The 16,011-nt window shown below is 35.4% G+C and overlaps 2 protein-coding genes across 4 annotated transcripts; both read right to left on the bottom strand.

Annotated features, from left to right (window-relative positions):
- Positions 1-5,020: 5,020 nt before the first annotated feature.
- LOC115696905 (5'-3' exoribonuclease 3) lies at positions 5,021-13,954 on the bottom strand. Of its 3 annotated transcripts, none has more exons than XM_030623801.2 (23): positions 13,578-13,954; positions 12,563-12,665; positions 12,393-12,469; positions 11,931-12,122; positions 11,653-11,772; positions 11,477-11,539; positions 11,173-11,319; positions 10,891-11,055; positions 10,713-10,790; positions 10,514-10,600; positions 10,004-10,300; positions 9,594-9,689; positions 8,577-8,672; positions 8,422-8,492; positions 8,203-8,331; positions 8,050-8,126; positions 7,866-7,906; positions 7,703-7,777; positions 7,413-7,570; positions 7,071-7,187; positions 6,895-6,970; positions 6,086-6,165; positions 5,021-5,958 (listed from the first exon to the last, which is right to left on the bottom strand). In XM_030623801.2, the coding sequence occupies exons 1-23, from the start codon at positions 13,779-13,781 to the stop codon at positions 5,274-5,276; spliced, it is 3,234 nt and encodes a 1,077-aa protein (XP_030479661.1). In that variant the 5' UTR covers positions 13,782-13,954; the 3' UTR covers positions 5,021-5,273. The 3 variants fall into 3 exon arrangements, with proteins under 3 accessions (XP_030479661.1, XP_030479662.1, XP_030479663.1); XM_030623802.2 differs by having other exon boundaries at positions 7,071-7,175; positions 13,578-13,953; XM_030623803.2 differs by lacking the exons at positions 12,563-12,665; positions 13,578-13,954 and having other exon boundaries at positions 12,370-12,465.
- Positions 13,955-14,869: 915 nt separating this feature from the next.
- On the bottom strand, positions 14,870-15,632 carry LOC115696471 (uncharacterized). The gene is made up of 3 exons (XM_030623373.1): positions 15,392-15,632; positions 15,099-15,275; positions 14,870-14,946 (listed from the first exon to the last, which is right to left on the bottom strand). Exons 1-3 carry the CDS (start codon positions 15,630-15,632, stop codon positions 14,870-14,872), a joined length of 495 nt encoding a protein of 164 aa, XP_030479233.1.
- Positions 15,633-16,011: the final 379 nt, after the last annotated feature.

Genomic DNA, 16,011 nt, shown 5'->3' with positions numbered 1-16,011 from the left:
CAGCTTCAGCCTTCTCAAATAGATCCATCCAAGATTGATTAGCCATGACCCTATCAATCTTGAAATAGATTCTATCTTTTGATTGTTGTTTATTATTCCAAGTGAAGAAGCAACCACTACTATTGATATCTGTTAGTTGACAATCACTCAAAATGTCAAGAAAAGCCGTGGAGTTTCCTATCTTAGCTCTATCTCCAATTCTTTCTTCTTTAAAGATAATATCATTAAAATCACCAAAAACTATCCATGGATCCTGAATAGAAATACTACGCAAATTATTCCAAAGAATCTTCCTCCCATTTTACTCATTGAAACCATAAACAAACGTGGTAAAGAACTTATACCTTTTATTTACCGTTTCAATATGAAGATGTATCAATTGACTAGTACATTTGATAATACTAGTATTGCAAGGAAGTGGATTCCATGCAATGATTATTCTCCCTCCTTTATGCCAAGCTGAATTTGTTGTAAAACACCACCCTAAAAACATTCTTTGGTATAAGTCTCCAAGTTTTGGAGGCTTAACCCTCGTCTCGAGGAGACCAACAAGACCAGCCTTTTGAATTGCAATAAATTGCTTAACATTTATTTGCTTTTTTTGGTTGTTGATCCCTCGAACGTTCTAACAGATGATTCTATCCATTGGCAAGAGAGGGTTCTCCCCCCTCTCTTGTATTACACTCTTGTAGTCCATCTGCTATACTTCCATCTGCTACCATATCCTCTTTCCCTTCTCCTTCTTGCTCAAGAACATTGAAAGAATTTGCAGTCACTATCTGCTTTGGTGGCTCTTTCCCCTTGACTTTCCAACCTTTAGTAACTGGTTGGAAGTCATCCTTTTTCCCTTGATCAATAACAGTAGATTCAGTTGGCTTCCTTGCATCGTTTTTTATCACCCATTGTTGCTGAACCTTGTCTTTCTTCCTACAATCAATTGTCTCATGGCCCATTCCCTTACAATTCTTGCAAAGAATTGGTTTCCATTCAAAAGATATTGCAACTGGAACATTCACTCCATGCTCATTCTCAAAATAAATGGTGTGTGGAAACTCCTGGTGTATGGACACCTCAATGAGCACTCTAGGGTAGCTAAGTTTATCCCGTTCCTTTGTCACCGCATCCACCATTATCGGGTCTCCAATCTGCCCAATAATTTTGAAAAGGGATTTTTCACCCCAATACTTCAATTCTAGATCATCCAGTGTAACCCAAATTGGTACCCTGCTCACATCCTCCTTCTTGGAATTCACATTTGGATCCCAAGCTTTCATTATGACTAGACGTTTATTGAAAAAAAATATATCCACCTTTAAGAACAGAGTCTCTATCAACTGCCTCATGGAATCTAATCAAGAAAATGCCATAGGAAAGTAATCCTACCTTATCAATCTTATCCTTCCATAATCTCCTCACAAAACCATCTAGCACATTCAATGGTGGATTTTCTCCAAGAATATAGCAGACCAACGACGAGTTCCAAAAGGATATCTCCTCTGCTATATCATCAAGAATAACTTTAACCTGAGCTAGTTTTTTTGAATTCTCAAATGAATTTGATAGGTTTCTTACTGCACTTCCAGACCTTAGTACTGGAGGAGTAGCATGACTACCATTTGCTACATCTTTCGAACATTCATGATTAGCTGCTAGGAAAAAATTGAAATCACGTTGTACCTCCTCTTGTTGCAGAATCGCATTTAGTGAAGATCTGGGAGTTAACGGGTTTGGAAAAAAATCATTCAGTGTGGCTCCCTGATGTGCGATTTGACGATCCCCTTCTTCATCAGTAAGTTCGAAAGGCTCCACTCGTAGCACCTCTTCCATCGATTTTGTTTTCTTCACCTCAGAGGAGGAATGGCCTCGTTTCTTCTTCTTCACAATCACCTTTTCAATTAATTTTAGCTTACCCTGGTGCTTAGATCTTGTCTTAGCCATGGCACCAGCTCAGAGAGAGCTGCAAGGTCGAAGAGAGAGAAAGCTTTATTTTTTCTAGTTATCCATTGTTATAATCCCAACAAGCAATGATCCTCTATAGATGATTTACATTGAGTATGGATAAAATTACCGTTACACCCTTCAATGTATTTTACCCTTAAAATACTTAGCAACCTATAAATGATATTTCAGTAAACTAATATAATCACTAAAATGAGCGCTCTATCATTTATCTCTATTTAGCTAAGCTCGAAGGAAATTATCATTTCACTTCTATGTCCGGATAGAAGCTATAGATTCCGTATCTATGATTAGCGCTCCCACTCAATTGAACTACCATGTCCTTAATCTATATGTCACGAGAAGATCCATTGGTCGACTTTAACAAATAGATTGAAGAACACAAATAATACAATTGAACTAAAACCTAACCATCTCAGGATTGAGATCATTTGATCTAAGATCAACTAGGTGATATTGAATTGAATAGATATTACGGTAAGTTTATCATATCTAATCCAAGTTCAATATCAGTCCCTTCCGAGCATACTCCATACATCCAACCCAAGCTTACTTTAACCAATGCCCTGGAAAAGACATAGCACGTATCCAAGGTGCAAGTAAACTACGTTGTAGGTTATCATATCAGTTAAACCCTGTGTACTGATAAATCATAGGAATACATTTAATCACACAATCTTGATTAACTTCCACTGTGTTTGACAACACAATAAACAACAATATCAATTGTCATAAGGATTTGGATGAATTTATAAATCAAATAAATGAATAAATGATCACATGAACTAAATAACACATTAAACAAGTAATGAAATTAAATCTGTTTCTTTATTGATAATTGAATAGAAAAGATTACATTGAAAGAGAGTTTTATTTAGGGCACAAAGCCCTACATTTAAGTGTATAATTTGAAACATTAAGTATTTATGTCATAATTTACTCTATTTTTAACAAATAAGTATTTAGTATTTAAATTATTTTGGAAGTCACTAAAATGTAGTTTTTAGAACCTTACAACAAGGGAAGAAATTATCATCCAAACTTTCTTCAAAATTGAGACTATTCTATTATAAGGTAATACTATTTTTTTTTTTTTTTTTGAAAAATAAAGTTTAAACAATTCTTTCAATTTTAATACAATGGAACCAAATGCAGAAGTTGTTGTTGTTTAAATTTTGTCGCTCTTGTTGTTGAAACGTGAAAGCTATTATTTCAATGTAGATTACACATTCTTTCAATTCTGTCGCTCTTGTTGTTTTGAGGAAGTAATTGCTCCAGGTGTAGCTGAAGCTATTGGAATTTAGGAGGCGTTAAATTGGATCAAAACGAGACCATGGCCTTCGGTGGTCCTCGAATTTGATTACCTACTTACTGTACATGCAATTCATAATAGTTTTTATATACTCTCTGATGACTGTAAAAAACTTTTTGATTTTTATTTTATTGTTTGGCTGGTAAGGTAGCTCATTGTATTGTTAGAGTTTCTTGTTCTTTTTCATATTGTTGTTTCGGTGGGAGTGATGTTCCTGTCGAGTTTTCGCTGGAGACAATATTTTTAATGAATTTTCAAAAAAAATAAAAAAAAAATACAATGGAAGTATGGAGCCTAGCAATATTTTTAATTATTATTCTATTTTTACAGTAATATCAAATTATGTATTCAATTAACAATAATCCAATTTCTTGAATCTTGACCATCATATTCACTATTTTAATGAAGAGAAATTGGTGTGAAAGATACTCTGGAAACCTAAGATGCATCCCCGACCGACAACACTGATCTGGAGAATTTTGACTGGCTGTCTTCCTCTCAAAAATTGTCTGAGGTTCCTTCAGAGAAATGAGAGATTATGTGGGCTGTGTGAGGAAGAAGTAGAGACTGATATTCATCTATATCATGACTGCCCTTTCGCTAGATGTTTGTGGTTTCCTAGCCCTTGGGGTATCTTTAGCAGCAGCCTGTCAAACTTATCCTTTGAGAATCTATTTTTGTGGCTTAGTAATGCAGAAAATGACTCAGTGCTGTTATATGTGGCCTACATTTTTGAACAAATATGGAAATGTAGGAACAATCTCCTGTTTCTTGGTGCTTTCCCGGATCTGCAAAGCTCAATCAGAACTATTAAGCACAGAGCCAGTGAGTTTGGTGCTGTTTTGATTGATAACTACTAGCCTAGGGACTTTGAGCCTTGTGTTTCCATGCCTCTTGACCCTGGATGGGAACTCAAGGTGCGAGTAGATGCGTCTTTTAAGAATGGCTTTGCTAGTTTGGGTTTGGTCCAAGGTGATGTGGTTGATGAGGCTGCGATGGTGATACTGCAATACATCAAAGTCAACAATGCCCTGGAAGCTGAGCTACTGGCTATTCTTAATGCGCGACAATGGGCTAAGGGGAATAAGGTCAATACGGTGTTGGTGGAATTTTATTCATCGATTGTTGTCAAGGCCCTATCTTCGGGTGTTCTACCATTTGCTTGGAGTACTTTCCCTGTGTTCCATGAATGTCGTGCTTTGATACCTTTGTTTTCCAATTGTGTTGTGTTATTCATTCCTCGTGCGGACAACTCTCTAGCGAATAGGCTATCCTATTATGCTAGAGTTTCGCGTGTTTGTTTGAGGTGCATGTTAAGGGAGGTAGCCTCCTTTGTGGCTACCATATGACTTATTTTCAGTTTGCTTCAATAAATCTTCTAAATTACCAAATAAAAAATACACTATTTTAATATTATTATTTTCAATGTAAGTTACACTTTATGCAATGAGTTTTTTTTCTTTTTTCTTGACCATTCATTTCTCTTTTACATTATTTTCCAATAACATTTGAATTCTCGTTTACATATGAATACTCCATAAAGTTAATCTTAAAGCTTTATTAGTGCTTAAATTGCAGCAATTTATATATTTGGCTTTCAAAAATTTTAATTTCCTCAAATTATGCTTTGAAAACTCACTTAAAAATGATCTTAATCGGGAAAAAAAAAAATAACCTTTAAACAGTAAACTATAACCAATAGTACAACAAAAGACTGCAGCGTCATATTCCTAAAAATGATCCAATTCCTTCCGAAAAGAAAAGAAACAAAATTATCATATCAAACTGAAATAACAGAAAAAAAAAATAGTTAAAATACAATAACTAATCAAATAAACCCTCTAACATCTAACACTTGAGTAATCCAATCCCAGACGCACATATTATGGGATTTTATCAAGTATATAAAATAGTTAAACAGCATTCTGATATCCAAACAAGAATGACTATGGTACAATCTTTACTACCAGAGAAACTACATGGAGAAAATAAGGGTTCGACTCTAATTCCGGCGATACCCATGTGCAGGAGGCGGCTCTCTCTTATTTGCTCTCCGATCCAATGCAGAGTATGGATTACCTGATTGGTGTGGCTGACTGTAGCCCCTCGCAATGTACGGGCCAGCCTGTGGTGGTGCATTCCAACCACTGCCACCATCAGCCGGCCATTGCTGTTGACGGCCTATTGCTCCAGCTGATTGGTAGTTTTGATATTGGTTGTGACCACCGGGATACGGGTTGGCACCAACAAACCCAGGTGGAGTTTGTGCGATAGGTCCATTTGGGTAAATGGGATCAACGTTATGCGGACCAACAAACCCATGCGGAGGAGCCATGCGGTTATTTCTATCATAATATAGGGATTGAGACCCATTGTGTGGATGGCGACTACCTGACGATATGTGTCCGTCACTATTCCAGCGTCGATCATTGTAATGATGATGACTACTTCGGTTTGATGATTGGTATTGACCTTCAGGAGGGTGAATGTCTGAATGTTCCCGATCATGGAACCTGAGATGAGTCCCATAGGAATTTTGTCGTGTATGGTTACCAGAATAAGATGGTGAACGGCCATGATTGCCATATCCATTGTAGTCTGCCTTCACTTGTAGGCTATTAGAAACCAGCCGATGAGCTGCTTCTCCAAGTTGTCGTCCAGAAGTGGTTCCAGGATGATTATTATACCTGAAATAATATAGTAATTCCAAGGTTGATATCGTTCAAAACAAAAAGAGATGATCAACATAAAATAGAAGATCCAAAAGGGGACAGGACTAGAATTTCTCAAAAGATGTACATAAATAGCATTTACCTTCCATTATCAGGACCTCTTCGCCCAGTATCTTCATGCCATAACACAGGTTCAGGTTTGAGATCTCCCAATGAAACAATCTGAGAACAAAACATCTTGGTAAGCCATGACATAGTAGCCATGCCACATGACATTAAGCCATTCAAAATAGCATAAAATAATGTTAATACAAACTAGAAAAACTGAGATAAAAGATATGTATTAAGCTCTGCAATCCCCTGACATTTACCATTTTCCGAGACATTAAAATACTGTATAAAATAATAGAAAGAACTGAACAAAAACAGCATATTTCTTGTTGTAGAAAAATAAGTTCATATTCCCTAATAACTCATTCCCAATTGAATATTTTTATCCGAAAATAAAAAACAAAAGAAACAATAGAGCCTGTTAGAAAAGCAAACACAATACATGAACCAAAGTTGTGATCTTGCTCAAAGGGAGAGGGAGAGACAGAAGATGGTGTCTGTCTTAACATTACTTTGTCTCAGAGACAAAGGTGATAAGATAACAGTAGAAGCAAGTAAACTTTACCGCCTCCCACTGCAGTGGAAGTCTTACTGGTGTAAAATCATACGTCAATAGCTTGAAAGCAAAATGCAAATACGTATTACCAAATTTCAGTAATCTCTATCAGATCTGTCTAGTAATTAAAATATTTCTAAGAAAATATTAAATTGTATGACAAAAAGCAATAAAGGTCTATAACATGCACTGGTGGAGCATTTGTATGTGAAATATAGATTGGGTTTGGGAAAAAAAGACATGTTTCATCCACCTACAGTGAACTTATGTGAAGAGCAATGTACCTTCTTTGGAAATGTAACACCTGCAGGTGGTCGAGTTATATGCTTATGAGGGTCGGGAAGTCTGTATATCGCACATCTGCAAAAGAGAAAAAAAAAAGGTTTAAGTAAACAAGCAACTTGTAGAGCTTCAAAACTTCACAATGCGAGACCCTAATAGTCATTGCTTAACAGCTTACATGACTTGGTTATCCATGATATCTTCCAAGCCCAATACAGGAGACCGGAAAACAGGTGGACAGGGTTCTCCACCGCATGGAGATAGATATCCATTCATCCCTTCACTGCATGCAGCCCTAAACCAAGTTAGAAGATAACCCATATTTTACAGAGAACATAAATTATTGGCATATGTTAGTGAGCAAGGATGAAAATATATATTGTTTAAATCAACAGATATCTGAACAAACATTAGAAATTAAAATTCCGTCTGAGTCCCTATATTGATGAAATTATTATATCATCAAAGATTTCGTACAAAATAGAAATAACTGATAGCAACTATGAATTACATTACCAACCTAATTTCTGGATCAATTTTTTCTTTAAATTCAGCTCTTTCCCTGTTTGACAATTGCTTACAGCGGTTGTCGAGAGAGTAAATAGACACAGAAAGAGGATGAGATGATGCCACAAAGAGCATGTCAAACATGGTACTGTTTCTCCGGACTTCCTCTGCCTATAGCCAGAGACAAAAGAAGAGAAAAATGCAGGCAAGTCAACTAACTAAACTGCTTTGAATACTTTTAGAGGAAAACAGATGATCAGTACAGCCAATGTGGGATTCATTAGAGTCAAGTAGAAACCATACCGTCAATGTATGTTCAATTTTTTCAACCTCGGAAAGAAGTCGTGATTCGTCAATGAAAGGCAATTTTGCAATACCCTTCATGATAGAAATAAGATGTTAGAATTTATGCACACTACACCCAAAAGATTTATGACATATCAAATAAAAAAAATAAAGTATCCACCTGCCACGAAAATCTCTTCCCATTCATATCCACTTCAAAATCTGTAAGAAACATGATTTAGAGAAAAGGTTTGTTTTAAATGTAAAGGCAATCAGTATTCGGATAGAGGTATACCAGAGGATAAAAATCAATGAGAGAAAAGGTTTGTTTTAAATGTAAAGAATCAGTTCGGATAGAGGTATACCAGTAGGATAAAAATCAATGATAGGTGAGTTTGGATCAGTCATCAATTTCCTGTACTGCTCTGGAAGAGCATGAGAGCTGCAATTGGTGTAGTTAGTATTTAGTAGCTAAAAAATTACAATGGAAAAAAAGGTAAGAAAATTCTATAGAATACCTAGCAGCTGGGAAAACCCCCAGAAGCTGATTAAATGGTTTGAAGGGAGAACCCAACTCAAACTTTATGCTCAGCTGACTAAGATCCTTAAGATCAGAAGCAAATGGTGCGTAGTGGTATGGATAAAACCTGAAATTAGAAATGTTCCACGGCAAGAAAGTCAACAATTTGCCTTGATCCACTATTGATCATAAAGGAGTCAATGAATGAAAAACTCACCAATGCCAAGAACTAACCCCTTCATAGTAGTACTGCATAACCCAACATAGGCCTTCTGTGTATTTCAAAACCTAGTAAAACATAAGCACAAAAGGTAAGACGTACAACAAATATGATTGAACTCTACATCAATATAACTTATACGGATAACTTACAACATCTTTCCGTATTTCCTCCCGTTCCTCGGGAGTTTTGGCAGAAAACTTTTCTTCGTAATATCTTTCTTTCCAACCTGGTACCCCCAATTTAACCTAATGATATAAGATAGAGATAAACAATACACAAAATAAATAACCCATGTGGCAATACATTGCTTATATTTCTGGGGTGGTAACTTCAAACTTTTGCATTTTGAAAGAAAATGTCACATTGTACCAAAAGGAAGAAACATAAAATGTTGTGTCATGGGCACATTCACTGAAAAACAGTATGAAATTAAAGTGACGTTGTATGCACAAAAGAAAATTTGCCATGAAAATATAGGGTACGTTACTTTGGCATTGTTTTTTGTCCTCTAATTCTAATGTTGTGTTTTGAAAAATAGAAAAAGAAAATATTTTTTGATATTTTCAAAACACGGGCAGATAATAATTTCTAAAATAATTTTTAGAATTCTTTTTTAAGTTAAAGAGGAAAAAGAATACAATTACAAACTGAAAGTTAATGCCAAAAAGGAAATGATGAGAGAAATTAAATGGAGAGATTTATACATGAAGGAAAAGGAAAAGAGAAAAAATGACCCGAGAAATTGACAAGAATTAGCAAGTAGAGAAGGTATCCAGAGAAATGCAATGTTAAACGATGAGTGAGGAAAAATAAGGAGACAAAGTAATGAGATAAATGACTACGGAGAAAACAAGGAGAAGGAGATGATACAAAATTAGGACAGAAAAAGTGGTGAAAAGTTTTGATGCGAGGAACAAATAAAGGAAAAAAAATTATATTGTCATCAGAAATCTGTCTTTTTTAACTCTGGTTTTAAAAAATATTTCTAAGAACAATGCCAAACACCCTTGCTCAGAAAATATTTTCTTATTCTTAGAAAATGGAAAATAGTTTTTTAGTATCAACACCAGACGCAATTATATAGCTTTCAACAAATAATTACTAAGAAACTGAAAAACCTTGCCCAGTTATATATCATATCAATAACAGTAAAAAACTAAATAGACCTTATCTTCTTCAGGATTTTCAGAATTAAAAGCATCGGACTTCCCACGAATTATCTCCTTCAGCTTTGCTTTTAAGTCTTCTTTGTTTTCTTTCTCCTGAAAAACAAAAGATTGCAACATAAGTTATTGCCTTTTTTTTAACAAACATACTATTCTTTTACTTTCTGAGATTAAATTGTGGTTTATGGACTAACTCATTGCCCCAGTAAAGAAAACTATCAAAAGATAGCAAATCATCAAGCCCTCTAATTTAAAAAGATTCATAATTGCATCATGCAAGATACAAGTTACTCCAACTCCAGCTTAAAGCTTTCACTATCATCTAAACAATACCAAAAAACTTAAGGCAACTTTTAAAATAGCCATGACAAAAAGGTGCATAAAGCTCCTGTGTTAGAAAAACTACATACGTCTTCTTCCAGATTGTTCTCAGCTTCAACGATGGCAGCACCAATACTAGCAGCAGAAGATGTACGAGCAACTTTGCCTGCATGTGAATTTCCTTTTCCACTTGATTCCATGGCCTGTCTGTTCCTAGAATTGTAGCCAGATCCTGATTGTTGATATGGAGAAGGTGAAGAACCTGAAGCAAGACGAGAACCGTGAAACCGAGAAACTGGAACAAGAGATTCTGGCTGAACCTGAGGTTGTGCATCATCTCCTCTTCTAAGTTGTCCCTTTTCACGCTTTATTCTATCTGCTTGCCGCTAGAAGAAATAAAAAATTCAGCTGCAGTTAGAAGGTATATTTTCCTACAGGTTCAAAAAATAGAAGTGACAAACCAATATTTGACTAGTAAAAAGAGAGGGCTACGATACTTTGACAATGGTAATGTACACATTTCTCCTTCCCTAGCAAGACTCTAAACTAGTAAGAAACGCATGGCCAGTAGACAAAATGAATGATATTAGACAACAAACCTGATGCAATCGAGCACGTTTCTGGAATATTTTATCTTCAAAAGATCCAATTGCCTGAATGAAATGCTCCACGCGATCTAAATTAGGCTGAGAAACAAAAGAAATCAGTAATTAACATCCAAAAAAAACAATTAAGCCCTGGCCTCAATATCCGGAAATCTTACACACCAAATAAATGAAATACACATGCAACTATTACCTTACATGAGTCAGTCAAATATCCACCCATTGCCCTAAATTCCTTCTTGTAAACTGCCAAAAGCAGGTTGATTGCTCCCTGAATGAAAAATAAAGAACAGAAATTGCAAAAACATTATCAAATTTTGTAAACTACAAAGTCTTAGATAAATAGATTTACTTCAAAAGAAATAACAAACCTCGCGAATCTCGAGTGTGGGCATATGTGGTAAAAAATCATTCCCCACAAAGAAACATATAAATATAAAATCATCCACAATGCGCTCCAAATCAATCTCAAATGGAGGATTAGGAATTCTCAGCTCATAGTCCAAATATTCTCTAAGAGTCCAGATATTGAGAAACTGTGTATAAAAGAAAACAAAGTAAACACAAAAATAAATATAACTAGAGGGGGGAAAAGATATATCATATTGGAATATGCTGCCTATGACTTCAAATTAAGTGAAATGTAAACTAACCTGATATGGTTTTTTGACAATGCTTTTATCACCTTTTTCATCAAACTCTCCAGCCTTTCTTTTTGCCTTTCCCTCACAATCTGCTGCTAAATGACCCATCTGACCACACATGAAGCATTTGTCTTGCTGTCCAGGGGTGAAAACAATCTGAATAGTAGCAATGAAAAGTATACAGTCGCCTATCAGTAAATAAGACAGATCAAACAACATTGCAATTATTCTGGTGTGGGGATGAGATGTGTAAACCCTAAATGTAAGACTTTTTATTTCTACATCTGAAAACAGAAACATAGGAAATGGAAACCTCTCGCAGTATTGAAAAATGGATTTCATGAGTAGCCAAACCCAGCATAATTAGATCAGCATCCTGCAAATAGACACACATTAATAAAACAGTAAAAATTAGTTAACATTCCAAATATGTGATGTTTAAAAAAATAATAAAAAAAATTGCAATAAAAATGGAAGAGATAAATATACCAAACCATACAGGCAATGACGTGTATTTGGATCATGCCCAGGAAGATTTCTTTGAAGACGAATGTACGACATTATCTTATGTTCTCCCTCGCCCGGGACATTTGCATCAGAAAGAATAACCTTTCAGCCAATTGAAATGCATATATAAGTGCTCTTGCAAAGGTTAGATACACAACATCACTGAGAACCACCAAAGCACAACAGTGCAAGTAGAGAATCCCAGCTGCAAAACACTTAAAACAAAATTAAATGATCAAAAAGCTTGATAAAATAGGTACCTTAACATTTTTCCATCCATGGTCATTGTTTAATCTAAGATGGACATAGTACTGCAATGCAATTGACAATACAGCCATAAATTCAGTTCCAGGAGTGATAACATTAGAATCAAAAACTTGTGATTCTGATTTAGGAGGAAGCTTTCTCCCCTCCCTTTCAAACTCTTCACGCAGGCGTTCTTCTTCAGCTGCCTACAGAAATAACAGTCATGTATTTTATGTGCGTACATATAATATACATAAGTAACATCAGCCAAAATTAAAATAATTTGATATGTATTGTACATTAAGAAATGCCAAAGTAAATAGAATGCTAGCACTGTCAACAAAATTAATTGATCACAAGTACATTAAAAAAAAGAAAACAGAAGAACATAGTTATCTTGATTAGACAAAAGGTATCAAAAGCCCCTTATGTGCAAACACATGAAGGACCCACCTAGCATCCACAAGAGCACATACCGCATCGGTTGCATCTTTTGCAGCTCTGAAACGTCTGCTTCTTTGTTGATTCATTTTTGCCCTCGGGGCAACACCATCTACCAGTTGTTTCCACGTAATTAGTACATAACAAATGCAACGGATATATGGGTATTGCAAATAAAGTCAATTTAAATTCCTCAGGCACTCACCAATAGCCATGAACAGAAGCTTTCGAGGACGCACCATTACAAAAAGCCTGTCAATGTAGTCAAACATGCATTGAAAGACCTCATCAAAGGTTGTTGGGGAAGGCTGCATAGCAAAACAATATGGTGAAGGAAAACATTGCATAACAAACACATATTAAATAGAATAAAAAGACTCACTGGGCATACATAAATTTGTAGACGGGAAAAATGACAAAAAGAATGAAATGTAAACTTGCCGTAGTACAATGCATAAAACAAAAGTGTCTTGCAATTTATTTAATATGACCTAAATCACCAAAGATTAGATGCAGATATCTCATCCCAGGTAGGGATTAGACACATGGGAATCTTAGGGTTGTTAGTAACTTGTGGGACACAAAATGGGTAAAACTAATCATTTTCAATTCTAAAATTGTTAAGCCTTCTGGCTAGACTTTGCACTCGAAAAGGAACACTTTTTATAGATTTCACTTAGAGGGAAAGTTGTCTCATTTATGCTAGTTTTTAAAAACTCCTTCACTGTTGTTTAATATTTCTCAATATCCCAAGTATCTAACTAATTAAACTAAGAGAATTACTCGAATAGACTAACCCCAATATGACGCTAGAGACAAACAAACCTCCTTATCTACTCTATGCTGTATGTCCATTGACATAATAACTGATCCAAAAACAGGAGTTTTGAATTCCAAATTACATACTAAACTAATCTAGTGAAACATCAATCAAAAGCATAATGTAAATTAAGAATTAGCCCTGAAAAGGAGCATCAAAACCTAAGTCTCCCCAATTCTGAGTGCACATTCATCAATACCAACTCAGCTCCTCCGCCAGATAATTAATTAACAATTAAGCAAGGCTTTCAACTATAAGAAATCACTGCCAGCATCTTTCATTACATAAATATATTTAGCGTAATTGAACCAACACCGTTAATTCAAAGCCTCACTACCAAAAACCCTAATATAACACAATATGAAATCCAAAAAGCAAGACTAAGATAATAAGAACGTACCCTATCTTCGGGGTGAAAACAAGGGTGAATAATTCCATTCATGTCGAGATACAGATTATCGAATTCAAGGCCATTAGGATTAGGCTTACTGGTGTCAACCGGAATGGAAATCCCATCGATTACGACTGGTTCTTCTTCAATGACATCGACCACAACTAGCGGAAACTTCTCCGCTAACCACCGATAAAAAGCTGGAACTCCCATTGCTGCAAATAATCGGTAGCTCCCAGTGGAAAACAATCTGTGGTCTTCGTTTTCTCTTTCAGAAAAACACGATGTGCGTAAGGGTTCTATTCAGGTTTCTAGATTGAATAGAAAGGAAACTCTTTTTCACCGACTAGGGTTTACAAAAATTGAGTTTGTAAAAACAAAAAAATAGAAAAGTTCTTGTTATTTATGAAACGGGAATATACCATTTTGATCCCTAATTTAATGTAAATACCAAAATTATCTCTGGGATCCTAAAAACATTCCAACTAACCCTGTGTTTTGTAATCTAATTCAAAATAGTACCTCTCCAAGTTTCAATAAAGGTGTATATGAGAAAATGTAAAATAGTTTACTTTTATATGGTATAAATAAATAATGTAATATGAACGCTTTTTTTTAAAAAAAAAAATAATAATAATGTAAAAAAATATAGAATTAAAAAATAATTAAAGTTTAAAATATGAAAAAAAAAAAATAATAATAAATAAATTTAATAAAAAAAATTTAAAAAGAAGAATCTTTATTCAAAAACAAGCAAGCCACAAACAATCAAGGCAAAAGCCACACACAGCCCACGGCAGCAGCCACTACCACCACCACTACCAGTTTTTAATTACATTTAGTAAATATAAACTTTTTGGACAAGCTTTTAAAGGACCCTTACTCGAGACTCTAAGTTGAACAATTCTCCTAACTTCCAAACTTATACTTTTAGGAGAAGAACAAGTCAACTCAAATATACACGTATTTCTATTTTTCGAAAGTTCATACAAGGTTGCTTCCATAACAACGTTTACAACTCTATGTTGGAGATCATGATTCACGTTACAACACATGCTAATCACCTCAGCTATAGATCCAGGCCATCTATAATTCCCCAGCCAATTGTTGATTTCTTCACAAACCTGCTTAGTGAAAATGTAGCAATAAAATAAATGGTCGTGAGTTTCAATCTCGAAATCACAGACCGGACAAAGCACATTCTGCATATTAATAATTCTGCTCAAGTAGTCTCTAGTAAGGAGTTGTTTATTTACAATTTGCTAGTATATAAACATGTGCTTAGGTACTATTAAATTGTCTCAAACAGCACCTGCATATTCTGCTTTTGTCTCCTCCACCTGCAAGGTATAAAACTTTTTTTCATGAAAATTTCCACCTGTCACAGCAAGATTCAATCTGGTTTTATCCATGTTATCACGAAGGCACAACAATTTCTTGAAAAACCAGCTAACATCCAGCTTTTATGGTAGCTCCAAATATCCCGGTTCTTCAAATAAATGGAATTGATCCATTTGACCCACAAGCAACCTTGTTTGTTAGCAAGGGTCCGCAGGAACTTCGCCATTAGAGCCTTGTTCCACTTTTTACCTTCTCGGAACCTAACTCCACCAAGCTTTTTGGGAAGGCAAACCTTTTTCCAAGAGGCTCGGTGAAGCTTACTTCTATTCCCGTTAATTCTCCAAAGGAAATCACGACAACTCTTATCTATGGCAGCCGATATTTTTTTGAGGGTATAGTGAATATACTCATCCAAAAATTTCTGATTCTAAGCAAAACCGAGTAAATTAATTGCACACGACCAACTAAGGAAAGATTCCTACTAGCCCAACAGTTGAGATTCTTGTTAAGCTTGTCCAAAATCACTCCACAATCTGAAGCTTTCCATTTGGTAGGACGCAGGTTGACTCCCAAGTATTTAAGAGGAAAACAGCCTTCTTCAATTTTAACTAAGTCAAGAATCTTTAACTTGTTCTCTTCACTAACACCTCTAAAGTATATTTGAGACTTTTGAAGTGTTAGCAGACAATTCTGTGGCTTTGCAGAATAACATGAAGGCTTCATTAACAAGTTTCACCGAGTTGATGTTGCCTTTGCAGAATATAACTAAGTCATCTCCAATACACAAATTAGTTAAGCGTAGGTGTTTGCATAGAGGATGGAAACCAAATCCTTTTTTTCCCAGCATAGTAACTGAGGAGCCTAGTGAGATACTCCATAATCAAGACAAAGAGTAACGAGGACATTGGATCCCATTGACGGAGACCTTTTTCCCTTTGAATTTGCCTTGAATTCTTCCATTTATAAGCAGGTTGTAGCTGGTTCCCTTCAGACAAGTCATGATCCACATGATAAAACGAGAAGGAAAATAAAGTAACTTGAGCAAATCCTCCGCAAACTGCCAACCAACCGTATCATACGCCTTGCTAAGGTCAATTTTCAT

The sequence above is a fragment of the Cannabis sativa genome, chromosome 7, assembly GCF_029168945.1.
Source record: "Cannabis sativa cultivar Pink pepper isolate KNU-18-1 chromosome 7, ASM2916894v1, whole genome shotgun sequence".
NCBI classification, from domain to species: domain Eukaryota; kingdom Viridiplantae; phylum Streptophyta; class Magnoliopsida; order Rosales; family Cannabaceae; genus Cannabis; species Cannabis sativa.
This window is presented reverse-complemented; position numbering and strand designations above follow the sequence as displayed.